The following is a 19,686-nucleotide window of genomic DNA, read 5'->3' as shown; positions in this document are numbered from 1 at the left end:
TTATCGATTGTGCAGGCTCTGTATGACCACATTTGGCATCGACTAATGACCTAGCACCAATCAAGACGCGAGGTATCATCAAATGGAAGCGCACCTTAATGATGATCTCGTTTTTCATCCCTGTCCCGACACACATCACATGTTGAAGGGGATAATGATGTTACGCTCCTCGCCCCCATTAGCACGTGGGAAACCGCAGTCTCCCCTTCATTATCCTGACTTCGGGGTAACGGATGGGTTCGTCACTTCTTCGAGAAGCTTCTGACAACGCTTGGATGAAGAATGGGGAACATACGCAGCCGGTGAAAAATGGTCATGGGGTGCTATTTCGGGGAAGATGTGGTCGAAGACTGAGATTTCAGGTTGATTTCAGGAAATTTTCGCATCCAAAACAAGGTTGAAGAAATTGCTTTTTCGGAAAACATACAGAGACACTGTAAATTTATTTAAAAAAACTGTTTCTCTGCTCAAAAGACTCTATACACAATTTTCCGGCTATCTTGAAGAGCTCCTAATAGACACATACGAGGATATATTGAAAAATTCTTAGCCTACTATAGAACCAAACAAAATTTCAATGTAAATTGAAATATGTATTTTATTACTCAACATATTCTCCTCTTAGTTGGATATATTTATTACAGCGAACCTGCAACGTCTCTAGACCTCTCAGAAAAAATGTTTCTTCTTGCTCTGCAAACCAGACCTCCACAGCTTTTATTACCTCCTCGTTGGAAGAAAATTTACGACCTTTTAAATTTTTTCAGTTGAGGAAAGATGATAGTCGGATGGAGCCAAATCTGGTGAATAAGGGGGGTGTTCTAGTAATTCAAACCCTAAATCACGAATTTTTTGTATGGCAACATGAGATTCGTATGCAGGGGCGTTGTCCTACAAAAACAAAACACCTTTGGATAGCTTTCCGCGTCTTTTCTCTTTAATTTTTCCGTAGAGTGGTCAGTAATGTCGAATAGTAATCTCCGGATATTGTTCTGCCCTAATCCAAAAAAATCAATCATGATTTGGGTTTTTACTATGGATGGTCTCATCCATAGTAACAATTCGATTTAAGAAGTCTACATCGTTTTCAAATCGAGCACAGATCGAACGCGATGCTTCTACCCTTGCACGCTTTTGTTCAATATTAAGACATTTGGGTATCCATTTTGCAGCAATTTTTTTCATGCCCAAATTGACGTGAAATATATGATGAACGCGTTCGTATGAAATATCCAGTGCTTCAGATGCCCGTTTTAGCCCAATTCGACGGTCTGATAAAATGATGTCATGAACATCGATATTTTCGGGGACTGACACAGAAACTAGCCTTCCCGATCGTTCATCATCTTCAATGGAAAATTTGCCCCTTTTGAAGCTTGCAGTCTAATTTTCCCGGTCGCATACGAAGGACATTGATCACCAAGGGTATCAAGCATATCTTCGTAAATCTGCTTACCTCTAAACCCTTTTAAATACAGGTACTTGATGATGGCTCGATACTCCAATTTTTCGATTTTCACAATTTCAATGGACATCTTCTTTATTTTAATTTATTGCGTAACTCTGGTTTACTTTTTTGACCTCAAACTTCACACTGTAACTTCTTATGAGTTATTTTTCGTTGCTATGGTACCGCATAGCATTTTTTATGCATGGAACTGGTCTGGGCTGACTAGATATCAATATATCGTCGTACGTTTAAAAAAACGTCGCATTTTTCAAGTAACGCTTTTATAATTTATCCTCGAATGAACGCAAAATATAGTAAGGAAAAATACGTTCTATCTTGGTTTCATAGCAATATCACCATCATACGTTGATTCGTTTGTTACACGTAGCAACTATCCTATTTGTAACCAAAATAACGATGCAAATTCGTTTCGAAATAACGATATTGAGATATAAATTCTATATATATACACCATCAATTTTAGTTTCCCTTCAAACTTTTCCATTATTATTCCACAGGAATCATAGATACTAAGTAGAAAAACTCCATATTTTGTTGGTACACTATAGGTAATCAGATAATCATCGATTGAATCATAAATTCCTTTCTTCTTGGTTTTGTCATCCATATATACACCATCAATTTTAGTTTCCCTTCAAACTTTTCCATTATATTTCCACAGAAAACTAAGGATACTAAGTAGAAAAACTCCATATTTTGTTGGTACACTATAGATAATCAGATTCGAGATGAAAGTAGAATCACACTATCCCAAACACATCACCTTCAACAGGTAGATCCTATTGAACATTATTATCAGTTAGTGGTCTGATGAAGTTATTAAGTCATCATACTCAATGATGAGAAAAGAGATGGAACATATACTTGGAAACTAGAGGGGTACGCCAACGAGAAACTGAATTGGGAGAAAGAAGATTACAGTTTTCTTGAAACCACAGGCGTAGAGCATCGATAGAAAGGGGGTAGAGCGCTTCAACGCTTCAAGGAAATAATGGATAATTAATAGATATATAACTCCTTACTACTAGATAAAAGAAAGATGTTTATCTCAGTGGGAAAGAAACGTGGTTATTTCCTCAGAAAGTAATGTTTTTTATAAGTTGACTTTTTCCAGATAACCTATGACTGCGATCAAATATAAAACTCGTAACCAAAGATTATAAAGTAGAAAGATGGGAACCGAAACGACTGAAGTGATGTGAGCGCCATCTGTGTTTCAAATGTGTTACTAAGACCCTAAGACTGGTTGAAATATTAATTTGAGGGCCATTTGCAGAAACATATTAAATTTTGTAAGATTTCACATGGCCATTTTGATCAAGATGGTTTTGAATGTTTCGATTCTCGTACCGCTTTTTGTTTAACTCGCTCCTTCTAGTTGCTGATATGCTGATTATTAAATTTTTTTTTTCTAATTTCTTGGTGAAAACCTCAAAATATCCTTCGATAATTATTGCATGGTGAAGAACTGTGGATCAAATAAAATGGATTTTCCGAAATTAAGATTTTTACACTAAGAAAAATGTAAATGTTAGTATTTAAACTCGTAACATGTCACTCGGTCATTCATTGATTTTTATATTCAGTGCTCCGAAATGGATAAAATTTTCAGACTTGGGCAAACACTACAAAACTACACCATGTGCAGTGAACATTTTACTGTCGATTGAGAACTTTCATCCACTCAAATGATGAATACGTCTATTCAGTGATTCTTTATTTGTTGTCCATGATTGTAAATTTTTGTAAATTTTTATAAATTGCAAATATAGCACATTCCGCAGCGTATTTCATTGATATCAATTGATTCCAAACAATCTTCAGATGAAAACTAACATCCTGATCGCAAAACAAAACCATGCCTTTGTTTTGTCGCTCAGGATACTTGTTTTCTGCTCTCAACAAAGTCGATATTGAAATTCAATTGAGGTAGTGGAATTCGAATTTCGCGCCCTTCAATTAAAAAACAGAAAACTGTTATCAAAGAGTTTATCTGTATTGACAGTATATTTCCAGCTCCATCTCATTGTCAAATGTGGCAAACACAGTCCTAACTGTAGTCGGGTTTTAGTACTAGAGATGTGAGGGCGTTTCCTATCTTTCTCCTTTAAAATGTTTGCTCGTAACACTTAAAACCTTTCGTTTTCTTGGATATTGTTATGATGGTTATTGGACCGATCTAATTGGCAGATGGCATTCACGTGTTGGCCATCTCTCCATTAGATTGGTTAGTTTCTTAGGTCTTTGTTCTTAGGAGCTCTGCATGAATACACCATTACCTCATACCAGCCTCAGATCATCCTATCTCTCACTCTTATCCACCCAAGTGTTCAACTGGCTTGGTGCAGAGACCTTGAGTGGAATAACATTATCTATAGTGCTGAATTCGGGATTTGTATGGGCATGCATGATGGTCGTGCAGGGATGAAAAGACCATATTCTCGATCGATTTTTTTGTGGAAAGGCATGTGCACCACACTGTCGTGTGGTATGAGGGGATATTGCTTGTGGAAGTAGAGACTCTTTGGTATTCATCAGAGGCAATATGACCGCCGTGTGTTACATCACGAAGGCGATGGAACGGGAACCACATGTTCTATTTGATATTTGGATACTGTCCAACCCATTTTTCCAGCAAGATGTAGGCAGAATCACGTTGGGTGATTTGAAAATCTATCAAATCAATTTGTTGCATTCGGGAAGATCAGGGGACCTCTCATAAGGAGTATGACCGACTTGTTCCTGAGTTTATAAGACATCGTGGGGGCACAATTTTTGCCTCTTAGTGGGAATACTAGGTATCCTATCTACTGCAAAGATGCGTAGTGTGGTACAACGTACATAACCTCAAAATGTAGACCTCAATGGAACAGTCATCATCTATGTATGATGAAGCTTCAGAAACTCACTCCTATTGAGCGATTTGAATAGTTCGTTGTATACTAGCGAAAACTGAAGTTAGGCTGCCAGAAAATAGAACACACGAGGGCCTGAAGATCCTTTCTTTACTTTCTATACCTACTGCAAATATCAAATTTTCAAGATGGTACATCGTATGTGTTTCATCGTTGTGATGATATTTAATTCCCCTCATGCTTTCCATCCAGAAGCGAGGTACGCCAATGATGGCCGATGATCTGGCCAGTTGTTCAGAGGAGTGAAGAGATGCCAGGCGCTCGGCTAGCGACAGGTAACAAATCAGTTGAAGACCAGATCGGTCTCACCTGGCCACCCGGTCGGCCAATGCGACGAGGCCACCTCGATCAAACCACGCCCATATGGATCAATCCCAGATATGCGTCAAGACACAAATGCCGACCAGATAAACCCATCGGAATTTCAAAGAGCGCTCCGGTCCAGCTCCGAGGATGAACACGACCAGTGATTCACACAGGATGGCATAAGGGAATAAAAACTTACACCTCTTGAAATTTCACATGAGACCCTGCAAATCTAGATGACCATCCACATCTCCATCAGCTTGGTTGTGTGGAGATGTTGAAAGAAGCTAATTATTGAATAAGGTCTTCATTCCTGTTTTTACTCTTCATCTACTACATCATATCTAAATAGGTACGAAGACTGCACTCTTGTCCATACAAGTTCTAGCTCCAACTATACCTATATAGCTTGTATGGACAGGTTGCAGCCTCAACAGATGAGATCGCGGTGAATGGGCATGGCAGCAAATATCTTATCTCAATGAAATGCATGATAAATATATAGAATCTAGGGTTTGGTCTTTCAGTATATCTTCCCACTATGTTGAGAAACAATGGTGCTGTGATATAGGGCTTCTGCAGAGCGCATGCCTTTCAAGTCTAGTGGAGTTTTGTTTCTACTCAAGTAAAATTCAATTGCTGAATCCGTTACACTCATGCAGTGTATTTTTTGATGCCTTCTCTTCAATTTTCAACTCTCTACTGGGAGGATCGTTATTGCAAGGTGTGTAATGAAATTTCGTCCTTGAGATACGTCTAGCAGGTTTTGAGTAGTCCCGGACGACAATGAGGATATGGATGTTTTTCACTCATTTACGAAATTAGTATCTATAGGTACAGAATAAGTCTAACACTCGTACAAATAGTTTGACAGTAGATTGTTGAGGTCAGAAGAATCCTTTCCTTTCCTCTTAGTTGGAATGGGGAATTCTCCTCAATTTGGGTTATCACAGTATATGCAAGTTTAAACTGAATAATTATGAGTTTCATTTATGAATTTTTCAAATGCACCGCGGAAACTATTCAAAATCATTCTTCAAATATGAGGTTTTAAAATTTGAATCGTTTCGTTTCTAGTTTTCGATTTGGCAACAGCGCCTACTAGAAAATAAAAAGAACAATGACTTGTTTATAAAATAACAGTTGTTGATTTACAGCCTTCATAAGGCGCGTACTCACTGGCGAGCCTCAACAGTAACCGGCCATAAAATTTCCCATAAAATTTTACGACCTTCCTCGTTCGTCGCAAACTTCATAGACAGCCATCTTTGTCTATCTCATCAAAATAGTGTATTTCTTGTCCTTTATTATCAACGCATATTTCAGTCGATGCTGCCAAATCGTACAATAGAAACAAAACTCTTTAAATTTTAAATAACCATTCTTATTTTTTATTTTTGAGTATTTAAAATAATTTTTTTTGGGAAACGGTTGAAATGGTTATTTCAAAATGTGACGTTTCAACGATATTGTATAAAAAATATATTATTTTCGTTTCAAGGAGTATTCCCTATTGTGTTGTTTCATTTTTTTTCCTGTAATTGAGTTGTAACCTGTTGGAAATAAATGCTTGTTATTATTATTTTTATTTACCTTTTTTTTCGGAATCGGCTCGGTTTAAAAGAAACAGGCTGTTACAAAACCATGAAAAAATGATATTTTATTTATCGAATGAAATGAATTTCGGGATATAGTTTTTCATTAGGTCCTTTCGTTTGCATAAAAAGTGTAGCACTTTTCTACACTCGATTTCATTTACACCAGTGTAGAGGAAATGTAGTTTATCCACACATAGTCAAAAGGAGATGTAGACAAACTACACCTCCTCTACACTGGTGTAAATTCAATCAGCAAACGAATACTAAAATCGAGTGTAGAAAAATGCAAACGAAAGGACCTATTCATTTGATCAATCTTTTTCGTACACAAGATACCCACGTGTTCTAGTTTTTCATTTTATGACCATCACGTACTAAGATGGGCGCTATCTAATGAATATTTGAACGTTTTGTATAATAAAAGTATTCTTCATATTTTCTCGTTTAATGCACCGTTTTCGAGTAATTTGATATTCATCAATTGAATTATGTGTGGAATTTGAAAAATTGGGTGCTCTGGCTGAACACAACTCTGTTTTAAAGATCCACAGATGTGTAGTGTCACAGATTTAGCTAGTTATCCTGAAGGTAATTTTGTTTAATGGTAGCACAGCTCATTATGAAAACAAGAATCTACTGTTAAAGTATTTGTACGAGGCAAAGACTCACCCTGTATATTTTCCAAAATTTATTGATTTATTTTATTTTAATATGGGTACTAAATATTGAATTCAACATGGAAGAAAAGAACGGCCATTATGTTCATGATTTCAACGTTTCATTGTAAAATAAATGTGATTATTTTATGCGAAATGATTTGCTCGAAGTGGAAACCTTCCTCAACACGATCTAGCATTCAAATAATTTCGACTATTGATTCAGAAAACACGTGAAACTGATTCCAGACTTAGGGAAATTACTTTTCATAATCGAATTATCGCACCTATCTAAGCCAAATATTTGTTTTTCATTTTATGAGAACAGACGGTTTTGTTTCACTTATCATAGTGCTATCTTTCATTTGCTTTGTATGGATAAAATCGTCCAGTAACAATAATTCATTTTATATTCATACAAATGACTTAAAAGTTGTACATTCCTCTAGTTAGTTCTCTTATTCTTCCACAAGGTATGTTTTTGATCTTATAAATCATTTAGAACTTGAGCGAAGCTCGAATACCTTGAACTCAAAGAGTATGTGGAAGGCTGTACCTTCAATTTAGGAATACCCTGTGAATAGTTGTAGAATACGATATCTTAACTAATAAATAATACAAATCTTTCATTTTAAATGACATTTTAATTATTTAATAACTTATTAGCTACATATTGCTCACAGGGATTCACGGTTGATCTTGAATTAGTGTGCATTGTTAAGGACTCTCCTCCTGGAGCCGAACTCCTTCTATCTCGAAAACGGTTGACCGTATGGAAAAATGTCTGAAAATTTGTGGCAAATTTCATTCTCAATAGCTTTGAATATGAATAATAAAATCGTTGGAGCCATATGAACCGAGATAATCGCGAAAAACCGATGTGTTCGGCCTTTGACCTTGAAAAACTCACGAAGCAGACACGAGATTTGACTAGACTTTTGAGACAACTTCAAGAACGTCAAAATGAAGTTGTATACGAGTTTCCAGCTTACTATCTCTCATTCAATATAGTTGGGGAGCCGAAGAGGGAAATTCGGGATTTACTCGAGCGTGTCAGATTAATATAAGGGGACATACCTTGGACCCTGTAGAGTACCTCTATCAAAAATTAGACCTGTATATAGGGGGAATTGTCTAGGACAGCCTGTCAGAATAGTAAAAAAAAAAACGATCGTAGTACATACTCGAGCGTGTCAGATTAAGATATATGTAGTTAACCCTCTAATACCCAAGTCCGCCTTGAGACTGGTTGCATATAAGTGGATACAATATTATTCTGCCCATGTCCGCCTTCAGTATAGGTTCATTTTGTGAGTATACAGGTGTTAATGTAAATCAGTTAACTATTTGCGAAAAAAAGATGTAGATTACATAAGCTAATTTGAAACTATACGGAAATAATTTTAAAAAAGAAAAAAAAACTTGGGCATTAGAGGGTTAATTACATGATGAAAAGTATATATTCACTTAATCTGACAATTTAAGCGTGTCGAAAATGTGTGGGAAGGCGCCAAAGTTGCAAAAAAAAAGCGTCACGTGTACATTCTCGAGCGTGGTGGCGTTTTTTCTTATTTTGAAGCTAATGATTCCAGAATAACGGAGAAAATATAATCTGACAGTTTAAGCAAGCCGAAAAAATAAAAATTGGCCATAAAGGTCACGAAAATCAGTTTTTTCGAATTATCTCCTTCCTTGGGCTTCAAATCTTTTTCGCATTCATTATGAAAGTTGTAGAGCATAACATTTTCTACAAATTTTGTCCTTAGCATTTTCACGTTCAAACCTTTTTGAGATATATGGCGATTAATACGAGGTGTTTAGCGATACATGCTGAAGCGAAAATTCACTCGTTGGAAAATAGTATTATACATTCTAAGGTTCAGTCACAGACAACACTAAAATTTTCGTGACTAATTTCGAAATTGTCATCATAGAAATACCTTGTCATTTTGACAATTGGATGAATGTAGATTAGACTGGGATTCTACATTGACCTAGCCTTTTCGCATGTGTGGCTAAGCTTTTCGCCCTTATCGCCCTCTAACTCGAGAACGGTTAAGAGTCAATAAAATTGCTTCAGACAAAAGTTGTGTAGAATTTTATTATCTACAACTTTCATAATGAAAATAAAAACGATTAGAGGTACAGGCACGGAACTATTCGAAAAAAAAGAATTTTTATCATCTTCAAAGTGTCAGATTTAAAAAACCCCCCCTGATTAGTGTCAGATTAATGGGTCAACACGTTTACAACACCGAGATTAACCATCTGTATGAAAATCTGACACGCTCGAGTATGTACAAGTAACGATTTTTTTTTACATTTTCAAAGGACTGCTGTGACCTTGCGTCACGTCCAAATTGTCAGTCCCTTGAAAAGTAGCTTCCTTTGGGTCCAATTAACATATCCTCCAAAAAGCTGACACGCTGGAAATTTTTTTTTACCATTTTCAACTCTTCCGTACGGCCAGTCCCACCGCGCCAACTGTCAGATAAGCAATGAATTCATTATCAGAGACACATAGGGCATAAACAGTATCTTAATCTGACACGTTTGAGTATGTACACCTGACGATTTCTTTTTTACATCTTTGAGAACCTGCAAAGGCTTTCCCCACCGCTGAAAGTGCATACATCATAGAACCTTTTTTTCTTTCCACCATCTAATCTTCAAAATTCACTAGGTCTCCACGACGCTCGAGTAAATCCCGATTTAGCATCGTCGGCTCCCCAACTAATAGGGGTCGACCCCTATTTTATAGCAATATGACAGGACTAATCCAAAATCTTTTTCAGATACATAAATGGCTGTGATAACAACACTTTATTTCATATCGATCTGCATCGTCTTGTTATTAGTATGGCTGAAAAGCAAATTATCCTACTGGCACAAACGCGGTCTTCAGAGCCCCTCGTTTCTCCAACTTTTAATCAACATCAAAACTAGCCTTCGACACGAGCAATCGGTGATCGACAAGGACCTGCGATCCTACGAATGGATCAAATCTCGTGGCCTCAAACACGCCGGTCTTTACAGGATGTGGAGACCGATCTACCATCCCGTAGACCTGGACATCATAAAGCACATTTTGCAAAGCGACTTCGATCATTTCGTCGACCGAGGAATGTTCGTTAATGAGAAGGGAGATCCGTTGGGGGCGCATCTTTTCAGTTTGGCCGGCAAGAAATGGAGGTTGTTGAGGAATAAGCTGACCCCGACGTTTTCATCGGGAAAGATGAAGATGATGTTCGAGACGGTTCTCGATTGCACCAAGGGAATAGAAAAAGTTATGGATAAGCAAATTGGAAAGCCGGTACATATCAAAGAGATTGCAGGTAAGGTAACACTTCATAGTGAATACATCGACCATGTATCAAGTCCTCTGGTTACAGAGATTGAGCTCGCTAGCAATGTCGAGATTTTCTGTTACTAGGTGGCCAGTTTTTCTTTCCCCTCCATACAGAAACTACACTCTTGGATTTGTGCTGGACTTATGCATATTAGATGCCTGAGGGGCAGTTTCCTGGTAGGGCTTCATTGATAAGGTCTATCAACAAAACATATTCCTTCCTAGATCTACGAGGATATATTGCAAAATTCTTAGCCTACTATGAAACCAAACAAAATTTCAATGTCAAAATATTTTATTACTCAACATATTCTCCACTGAATTGGATACATTTATTACAGCGAACCTACAACATCCCTAGACCTTTCAATAAAAATGTTTCTTCTTGCTCTGCAAACTAGACCTCCACAGGTTTTAGAACCTCATCGTTGGAAGAAAATGTATGACCTTATAAACTTTTTTTCAGTTGAAGAAAGAAATGATAGTCGGATGGAACCATCTTTCTCTTTATTTTTTTCACGTAGAGGGGTTAGTAATGTCAAATAGTAATCTCCGGTTATTGTTCTACCCTTATCCAAAAAATCAATCATGATCACTCAATGGCAATCCCTAAAAAACTGAAGCAAGAACTTTTCCAGCAGATTTTTGGACACGAAACTTCTTAGGTCTTGGAGAACCAGAGTGTCGCCATTTCATCGATTGTTGCTTTGTTTCTGGATCGTAGAAATGTACCCAAGTCTCATCCACAGTAACAATTCGGTTTAAGAAAGAAGTCTACATCGTTTTCAAATCAAGCACAGATCGAACGCGATGCTTCTACCCTTGCACACTTTTGGTCAACTTTCAAACATTTGGGGGATCCATTTTGCAGCAATTTTTCTCATGTCCAAATTGACGTGAACTATATGATGAACGCGTTCGTATGAAATATTCAGTGCTTCAGATGGCCGTTTTAGCCTAATTTGACGGTCTGTTAAAATCATGTCAAGAACTGTATCGATATTTTCGGGGATTGACATAGAAACTGGCCTTCCCGATCGGTCATTACTTCAATGGAAAATTCACCTCTTTTGAAGCTTGCAGTCCAATTTTTCACGGTCGCATACGAAGGATATCGATCACCAAGGGTATTAGGCATATCTTCGTAACTCTGCTTACCACTTAACCCTTTTAAATGCAGGTACTTGATGATGGCTCGATACTACAATTTTTCGATTATCACAATTTCGGTGGTCATCTTCTTTCTTTTAATTTATTGCGTAACTCTGGTTTACTTTTTCGATCACAAACTTCCCACTAAAACTTCTTATGAGTTATTGTTCGTTGCTAAGGTAACGCAATATTTTTTTATGCATGGAACTGCATGCTGTCTAGGCTAACTAGATATCCTAAATACATCCTCGTACATACTTTTCAGATCGTTCAGTATTAATGTTCTGAAAAAACTTGTCGAAATCATTCATATCTGGAAGGTTCCAGCAGAGATCTTTTGATTTTTTGAAATTCTTTCTTGTAGATGCATTTTCCTATGCCACAGAAAAGTTCTGGGCTATCGTGCTTCCTTTCTGGCAAGAGTATTGGCCTCCTCGTGGCCAGGAGTCGATGCTGAAAGTTCTATTCTTGCCTATTTCGTTGACAGTGTTTTGACACTGCCCTATTATCTTTGAATTGATGACGTGATGAACATGAGAGCTCAGTGCTTTGAGAGCAATTATTTGAGCTTCAGAATAAAGCATTATGTGAGATCATTTACTGCGGGTTTCACAAAACATTGATTGCTCGATCAAAGACTTGACAGTCTTTTGATTTCCAAAACGAAATCACTAAAACTTTTTCACTCATGCTATTAAAGGAATAGCAATTGAGGATCATTATATGGACGTACATAGATAATAATTTGATGCGAAAATGATATTCTGAATGGTCAAGACTTAATTATCGATTGAAAACAAATTGAAGTTTATTTGTCAATCAAGCGTTGATTCCAGGATTAAGCTTTGTGAAACCGAGGTTGATAGTTTCTTTCTTGCTTCATTTTAACTCATATTTAACAAGACAGGGGCCCAACAAAAGTGATCTGTTGATAGTGCCAGGCCAGCCATGAATACTTCAGCAGAGTAAAACCCTTGTTTATACAGAGTGAGTCTTTGACTCGTATATTTTTATTATTATTATTATTTGAACCGGAGTCGTTAGACTTTCGGGAACTGCGACCATGCAGATCTTTTGTTCTCTACCCTACTCTTTCATAGGAAACCAAGGACGTCGTCAATGGTGTTGATAAAACTGACAAAATCCTTAGGGGCCTTAGCCGTTACCTAGTGAGTATCCAGGACCCGTTTCCCCATATGAGTGGTTCTTAGGTCCGCCAGCTCTGGACACTTGCATACCATGTGTTCAGCTGTTTCTGCTTCTGATCCACAGAGCCTACAAATTGTCATCTGCTGACTTACCCATAAGGTGCAAATGATATTTGTACCGACAGTGCCTGTCAGCAGTCCCACTTTAGCTTACTTTAACTTTAGCAGTTTTCTAATGTAGGTCGGTGAAATCATCACGAATTTCTTTGACTGAGTAAGTCCAGGAGTGTTTCTCCAGAAGGTTGATCTGTTGTTCAACTCCCATTGTTGGACCGCTGCCTTGTATTGGTACTTTCCAAGCCCACAGGAAGGCTCAGGTCCAGCAGGTATTAACATTGATGCTCTTTTTGCAAGTTCATCGGCTTTCTCGTTTCCTTCAACATCACAGTGCCCTGGTACCCATAGTAGAGTCACTTTGTTGTCTCTGGCCAGTTGATTTACGGCACTCCCATGTCAGCAGAGATCTCTGGCAGTGTCCAGGGACCTCAGCGTGACCTTGCTGTCCGTGGTGATATAGATATGCGCACCTTTGAGTATCACTTTAAGACACTCCTGAGCGCATACGTAAACAGCCAGTGTCTCGGTCTGTAAAATAGAGGGTTCACTTCCCAGGGCTTTGGAGATCCTCAGTTTAGGTCCATATACGCCAATGCCGGTACCCCTTTCTGATTTTGATCCATCAGTTAAACACGTGGACATATGTCCAACTTAGTTTCCGGGTAGGAGATTCCCGTTAAGGGATATTCTTATTGCTTCTTATGAATTGGATGGTTTTCAAACATTGTAAATGTTCAACATTTTTAATGTTGGGCTTAAATAAATAAAAGGGAATATTTCATTATAGAATTGTTTTCGTGATTCGCTAGCTTCTCTTATAATCACCCAATTATTTATTTTCACGGATTTTCCAGCTAGGTTCACCACAGACGTCATAGGCAGCTGTGCATTCGGTATAGAATGTAACAGCCTCGAAAATCCTGATTGTGAATTCAGACGTAAAGTGGGCGTTTTCTTCAAAGAAGATTTCTTCCAGAGCTTGAAGTATATAATGATGGGGGTATTCCCAAAGCTGATGCGAATGCTCAACGTACAGTTTTTCCCTAAAGAAACATCAGACTTCTTCATGAACTTGACGAGGGAAACTATTGAATACAGGGAGAAGAACGACGTTCGTAGAAAAGATTTCATGGACGTGATGATTCAATTGAAGAACACGGGCAGGATCATAGATGACGATCAAAAACGGAGTAACGAAAATGTTAGTGAAGAAGAAAACGAAATAACCATTGGTGTTATAGCCGCCCAATGTCTGATTTTCTTCGCTGCTGGCTATGAAACTTCGTCCTCAACGATAGCGTTCTGCCTGTATGAATTGGCGAAAGCTAAAGCTATTCAAGACAAAGTTAGGGCAGAAATTAAGAGAGTGATTGCGAAGAATGGCGGCCAGCTGACTTATGATGGTCTGTCGGAAATGAAATATCTGGAGCAATGTGTGAACGGTAAGCATTTCTATTTCAAATCAAATATGATGACTGAACTACAGAGTGAAAAATGAGTAAGGCACGAAATTCAAATATATTTTCTATTTTGTGAAGAAATGCTCAGATAAGACAATTTTTATTTTAAATTACTTATCTTTTCATGCATAATTGAGAATTTTGTCCTGTACTCTCTACAAGTGGTAGAGGGTAGATGAATTTTTTAAGTGGCAACCTCAACTTTTATGTCATAAATCAATAGAACTTTTGTTGCCGAGGATGATTTGGTCCTTAATGAGTTTTTTATTATTGAATTCAAATTTGAAATTGAATATGTACCTATCCGATACGTTCTCTATATGTGGAATTAAAATGAGCACCATAAGGCACTACTTTATAAGAATTGAAGGTTTCAATAAAGCAAGAAGTCAGAAACTGTATTGAGGCGCACTGACAGTGTTTATTTCAGGTTGGCATAATGTCAGGTCTCGGGTCGTTAATGGTCTTCAGTTTGAACATTTAGTTCATGCACCAAATAAAGAACCTATCAATTACATTCCCATTCATTTATGAAATTGATTGATTTTATTTCAGATGATTTTCAATTATATATGTGGAAACCAATCCAATAGAGGTGGTTCAATTAATTGTTCCAATAATTAAGTATATCTTCGTGTATTTTGTTGGCTACGTGGAACAAAGAGCAAAAAACAAACTCAATTCATTTGCCGACGTTTCGTCAAATTTATTGACATCTTCACAGGCTAAAAATCAAAAAACAAGAGACATAGTGAGAAGAAGGAATCAAGAACCGAACAAACAACAAAAACGGTCCGATTAAAAACTAACAATGATTGACAATTGAAACATTAATAAAAAACACAAGTGGAATGAAAGTGAGAAATTACAATAAATAATTTGAAATGATGGACAGAAAAACTATTGAAACAAACATACAGTACCTCAAATTGATCAAAAATATCTAAATTCAGACATTGTTCCTTGAATGAAAATTGAAATAATTAGGTTCTTCATTAAAAAACATCATTACTGTGTCAGCGACGAGTTAAACAATCAGAATGATTCCAGACAAGCGGGCAAACATATGAGACGCAAACATAAAAAATTCAAAATGTTAAATATTCATCATTATGTAGGTGTTATTGGTATTATACTAGGTGGACCTTCTGAAATCATATCTCAACTTCACCTTATCAATTAAATGGCTTCTTCTCACTATGTCTCTTGTTTTTTGATTTTTAGCCTGTGAAGATGTCAATAAATTTGACGAAACGTCGGCAAATGAATTGAGTTTGTTTTTTGCTCTTTGTTCCACGTAGCCAACAAAATACACGAAGATTTTCAATTATTACCCTGCGAAGACGACATGTTTTCGATCACACTTAGAAAAAATCAATCACTTCTAAAATATATGACTTTCATCTCAAAATACAAAAGTAAAAATTACAATACAATAATAAATAAAAAAATAATAATCATCTCATCCCTATCTTACAAGAGGGTTGATAAAAAATCCCAAAACTCCATCAATGACTGAATGATGCTCAGCAAAAAGAGGTCTATTTCCAGCACAAAATTATGGTTACCATTGCAAAAAACTCATCAATCCCTCTCGTAGAATGTGCATAACAAACTCCCTCATAATACATGAGAATCTGCGTTATTGAAAAAAATTGAGCTGTTTGAGCATTTTTCTTCAAAATAGTAAATATCGGAAAAATAACTTTTATGCGTTACTTTTTACTCGTTCTGCATATTTGAATAAAGAATTTAAGCTCGAGGAAAATATAGGTAGATCATTAATGGAAACAAGTTTTATTATCAGAATACTTTTTATTCACTTAAACTCAACCATGTCGTACTCAGGAAAAAGCAATTTAGTTTTTCAAAAGTCTTCAGGATTTTTTTTAAGTTACGAATAGCTTCAACTTCAAAACGAAAGTAAAACAAAAGTAAAAACACATGATTTCTTTCAGAAACTCTTAGGAAGTATCCTCCGGAACCACACTTACTCAGAATGTGCACCAAAGAATACCAGATTCCCAACACCGATGTTATACTCGAAAAAGGAACCAAAGTATTGATAAACTCGGTGGCCCTACAACGCGACCCTGATAATTACAAAGAACCGGAAAAGTTCGATCCTGACAGATTCAACGAGGAAAATTCGAAAACAAGACCAGCCTGCAGTTTTCTATCCTTCGGTCAGGGTCCACGTAATTGCATAGGTGAGAAATATTCCAGAAACAGAAAACAGCCAATCGTTAATTACTGAATTGATGATGCCGATACTTGATGATAATCCATAATTAAAAACTTAATTTTCTCTAACACGAGTTAGGGGAAAACTTCACCCTCCTGAAGATGGTACTGTTATAGCACTGATAAAAAAACACGTGTAAAGGTTAAGAATTGGTCGAAGGATATAATATATAACTAAATTTATTCGAAAGATAAGTCTTATTCATAAAATAAGTAAAAATGCAGTCTTTTCAGTTTCAGATAGTGTTATTCATCGAATAAATTTGTCATTGAAACTTAATTAAAAGAGTTTATTTGTCATAGATCGAATGTCGGTTCGTCATTTTTGGTTGAATTTTTTAGATTCTTGATATATGGTTATTCTTTATGTGATTTTCACGAAAAATTTGCTTTCTAGTTGGAATTATGACAATTTCTACAATGCGGTGTCTTATTTTACATTAATCAGTGAAAAGTATTAATAGTATACCGTGTTTTCATAGAATTGTTATTCGTCAAATAATTTCATCTGAAAGCACCGAAATAAGGTATCCTTCAGATATTCGACAGATACTTATTGACAGTGAATAAAATTTATTCGAAGGTGAAAGTACCGGGCCTTAGTGAATGTTGGACAAACCATAGATTAATCTATGGGACAAACTCATTGGACTCTATTTTTCACTTGGCTTCAACTACAGTGAAATACTGTCTTGTTCAATGTTCTGACATGGTATTTTAATCTAATGATCAAGCCATCAAAACGATTATGTAAAATTAACCTCTAACTGCAACAGATTTATTCCACCATTCTATTGCAATTCAAAATTGTGGGTTGCATGTCCAAATTCTGACTTGTACCTCAGAATTCCGACTATCATCACAGAATTCCCACTTACAACTCAGAATTCTGACTTGTGTCTCAGAATTCTGACTTGTTTTTCAAAATTCCTATTTGCATCTCAGAATTCTGACTTGTATCTCGGAATTCCTATTTTCAACTGATAATTCCGAATTGCATCTCAGAATTCTGACATGTATCTCAGAACTCCGTCTTGCATCACATAATTCCGTCTTGCAACTCATTATTCTGACTTGTATATCAGAATTTCGTATTGTATATCAGAATTCTGGCTAGTTATTCAGATTTCTGACTTTTTTCTCAGAATTACGATATTCAACTCAGTATTCTGACTTTTATCTCAGAATTTCGACTAGCATCACAGAATTACAACTTCCAACTCAGAATTCTGACTCGTATCTCAGAATTCTGACTTGGAGCTCAGAATTCCATCACAGAACGCCGACTTGCATCTCAGAATTTTGACTTTATTCTCAGAATTCCGACATACAAGCTAGAATTCTGACTATAGTATCTCAGAATTGCGATTTGCAAGATAGAAGCAAAAAAAACCATATTTTACAAATACACTTAACTCAATTCAAATATTCCGCTGTTATTGAAACATTAACAATTATACAACCATGCTCAAACCGTATCCCCATATTCATCATTCAACCTTTTGCAGGCCAACGTTTCGGAATGATGCAGACCAAGATTGGATTAGTGGCATTCTTGATGAATTACGAATTTTCGCCAAGCGAAAAAACCAAAGAGCCCTTCGAATACGATCGTAATTTCAATTCGATGACTGTTAAAGGTGGAGTTTGGTTAAATTTCAATAAAATAGCATCTCAACCACTCCACTAATTTTTTCATTCTGTGTTTGATGGATGGATCTTGAAACAGAGGAAAACTTGCATATTGTAAATATTACTTTCCATTTTAATAAAGAATATATTCAATAAGCCGAATTTTTCTGCGTTTTTTCTGTATTTGGCTAGAATGGAGGAACCTTCTGATATTGTGTCCTCAGTACTAAGAATATTTCACCGCTTTTCAAGCTATAAAAGTCTGAATTGCTACCGGTGTTAGCTCCAGTGTTATCTTGAGGCAAGATGATCATTTCTCTTCGAAGATGGTGAATGATATTGGAGACCAAAACTAGGCAGGAGAAGTGTGGAAAGGCCTATGTAAAGATGGAGGAACGACATCCGATCTCGGACAGGAGCAAAATGTGTGCAATTAGCCCATAATAGGTGGAAATGGAAAAAGCCAACTTCCACCAGTGGATCCTAATAGGCAGATAGTGATCGTGAGTCAAGTTCTACAACATTAGCTCGCATCTTCTTGTTGAGAAATAATCAGGTTTCAGTCCAGCCACTAAGACCTTCAAATATTTGAGTTTTTCATTGCTTTCACGCCAATCTCTGAAGTTTCTTCAAGGTTTCTTAATTGTTCGAATAGTTTACAGTCGATGTAAAAACTCATTGTGATACTGAATACGGTATCTGAAGAAAAATACTAGCAAGATTGTTAATTTTAGATTCTTTGAGTAATCTTTCACTACCCTTCGATCTCAAGGTCTATTGTGTCCCTTATAATGGCTGTTTTAACCGCTACGCCATCTATAGTTTGTCTGCCAGTTCCAGTGTTTCTAATGAACTCCAGTGCCTTATATGGCTTCAATGAGGTATTAACAATCAACACGAAGAAAAAGTTTTGTAGGACCCAGAAATGTTTCGCTTCTCCATATTCATACCCTGTACAACATGACGAGCTTGGAAAAAACGCAGTTACGTAAAGACTAAGGAAAATGCTGGCGAAAAACACATCATAGGCGAAGAAATTCGAAGGTATAGCTAGAATTTTAAGAAAGAATTGTGATTTGATAAATTGGCGTCATTTCTATAGAGCAACGCATTGTGTCGAAAAAGTGGCAAAGAAATCTCGAGATATTGACCTAACAAACAGCCCAGCATCAAAAACAACTTTGTGATCCTCTAGTATTGCCAAATCCTTTGACTAAAAATGGATATTTGCACAACAAGAATAGACTGAAAAAATACCCTGATCAAGGGACATACAGACAAGTTGAAGTTGAAGCTAGTTTTTTGTCCCACTTTTGCTGTTTAGCTTAGATTTGAATAAGATGAAATTTGGCGCAACAATATCATTGCATCAAAAGGCCTAGGGGTGAAGAATAATGTGAAAAATAGCCTTCGAAGCTATTTTTAATATTCGTATTTCGAAATTATAACTCGTACCTTATCTATCCAATGATTCAATAACTTTTCTCCGTAACAAAAACTCAGAAAAATATTTATATTCACGCAAGCTGACGCAAACCAGTAAATCCCAGCAGGATATTAGGCCTGGATGATTTCCACTATGCGTGAATACGACCATTATCCGCCTCGTATCCATGGTGTGGTTAGCGGATTAAATGA

General features: G+C 36.7%; 1 protein-coding gene across 1 annotated transcript; it reads left to right on the top strand.

The window, feature by feature from the left end:
- The first annotated feature begins 7,272 nt into the window (after nt 1-7,272).
- On the top strand, nt 7,273-18,210 carry LOC123317881 (probable cytochrome P450 6a14). The gene is made up of 5 exons (XM_044904493.1): nt 7,273-7,419; nt 9,742-10,281; nt 13,567-14,154; nt 16,131-16,382; nt 17,925-18,210. Exons 2-5 carry the CDS (start codon nt 9,750-9,752, stop codon nt 18,104-18,106), a joined length of 1,554 nt encoding a protein of 517 aa, XP_044760428.1. The 5' UTR covers nt 7,273-7,419; nt 9,742-9,749; the 3' UTR covers nt 18,107-18,210.
- Nucleotides 18,211-19,686: the final 1,476 nt, after the last annotated feature.

Source organism: Coccinella septempunctata, chromosome 1 (assembly GCF_907165205.1).
Source record: "Coccinella septempunctata chromosome 1, icCocSept1.1, whole genome shotgun sequence".
In the NCBI taxonomy this organism is placed as follows: domain Eukaryota; kingdom Metazoa; phylum Arthropoda; class Insecta; order Coleoptera; family Coccinellidae; genus Coccinella; species Coccinella septempunctata.
This window is presented reverse-complemented; position numbering and strand designations above follow the sequence as displayed.

Excerpts from the sequence above, each read along its gene's own strand:
- LOC123317881 (XM_044904493.1), top strand. The coding sequence starts at position 9,750 with ATGGCTGTGATAACAACACTTTATTTCATATCGATCTGCATCGTCTTG. Across the intron at positions 10,282-13,566 it reads ACATATCAAAGAGATTGCAG|CTAGGTTCACCACAGACGTC; the intron begins GTAAGGTAACAC and ends CGGATTTTCCAG. Across the intron at positions 14,155-16,130 it reads TCTGGAGCAATGTGTGAACG|AAACTCTTAGGAAGTATCCT; the intron begins GTAAGCATTTCT and ends GATTTCTTTCAG.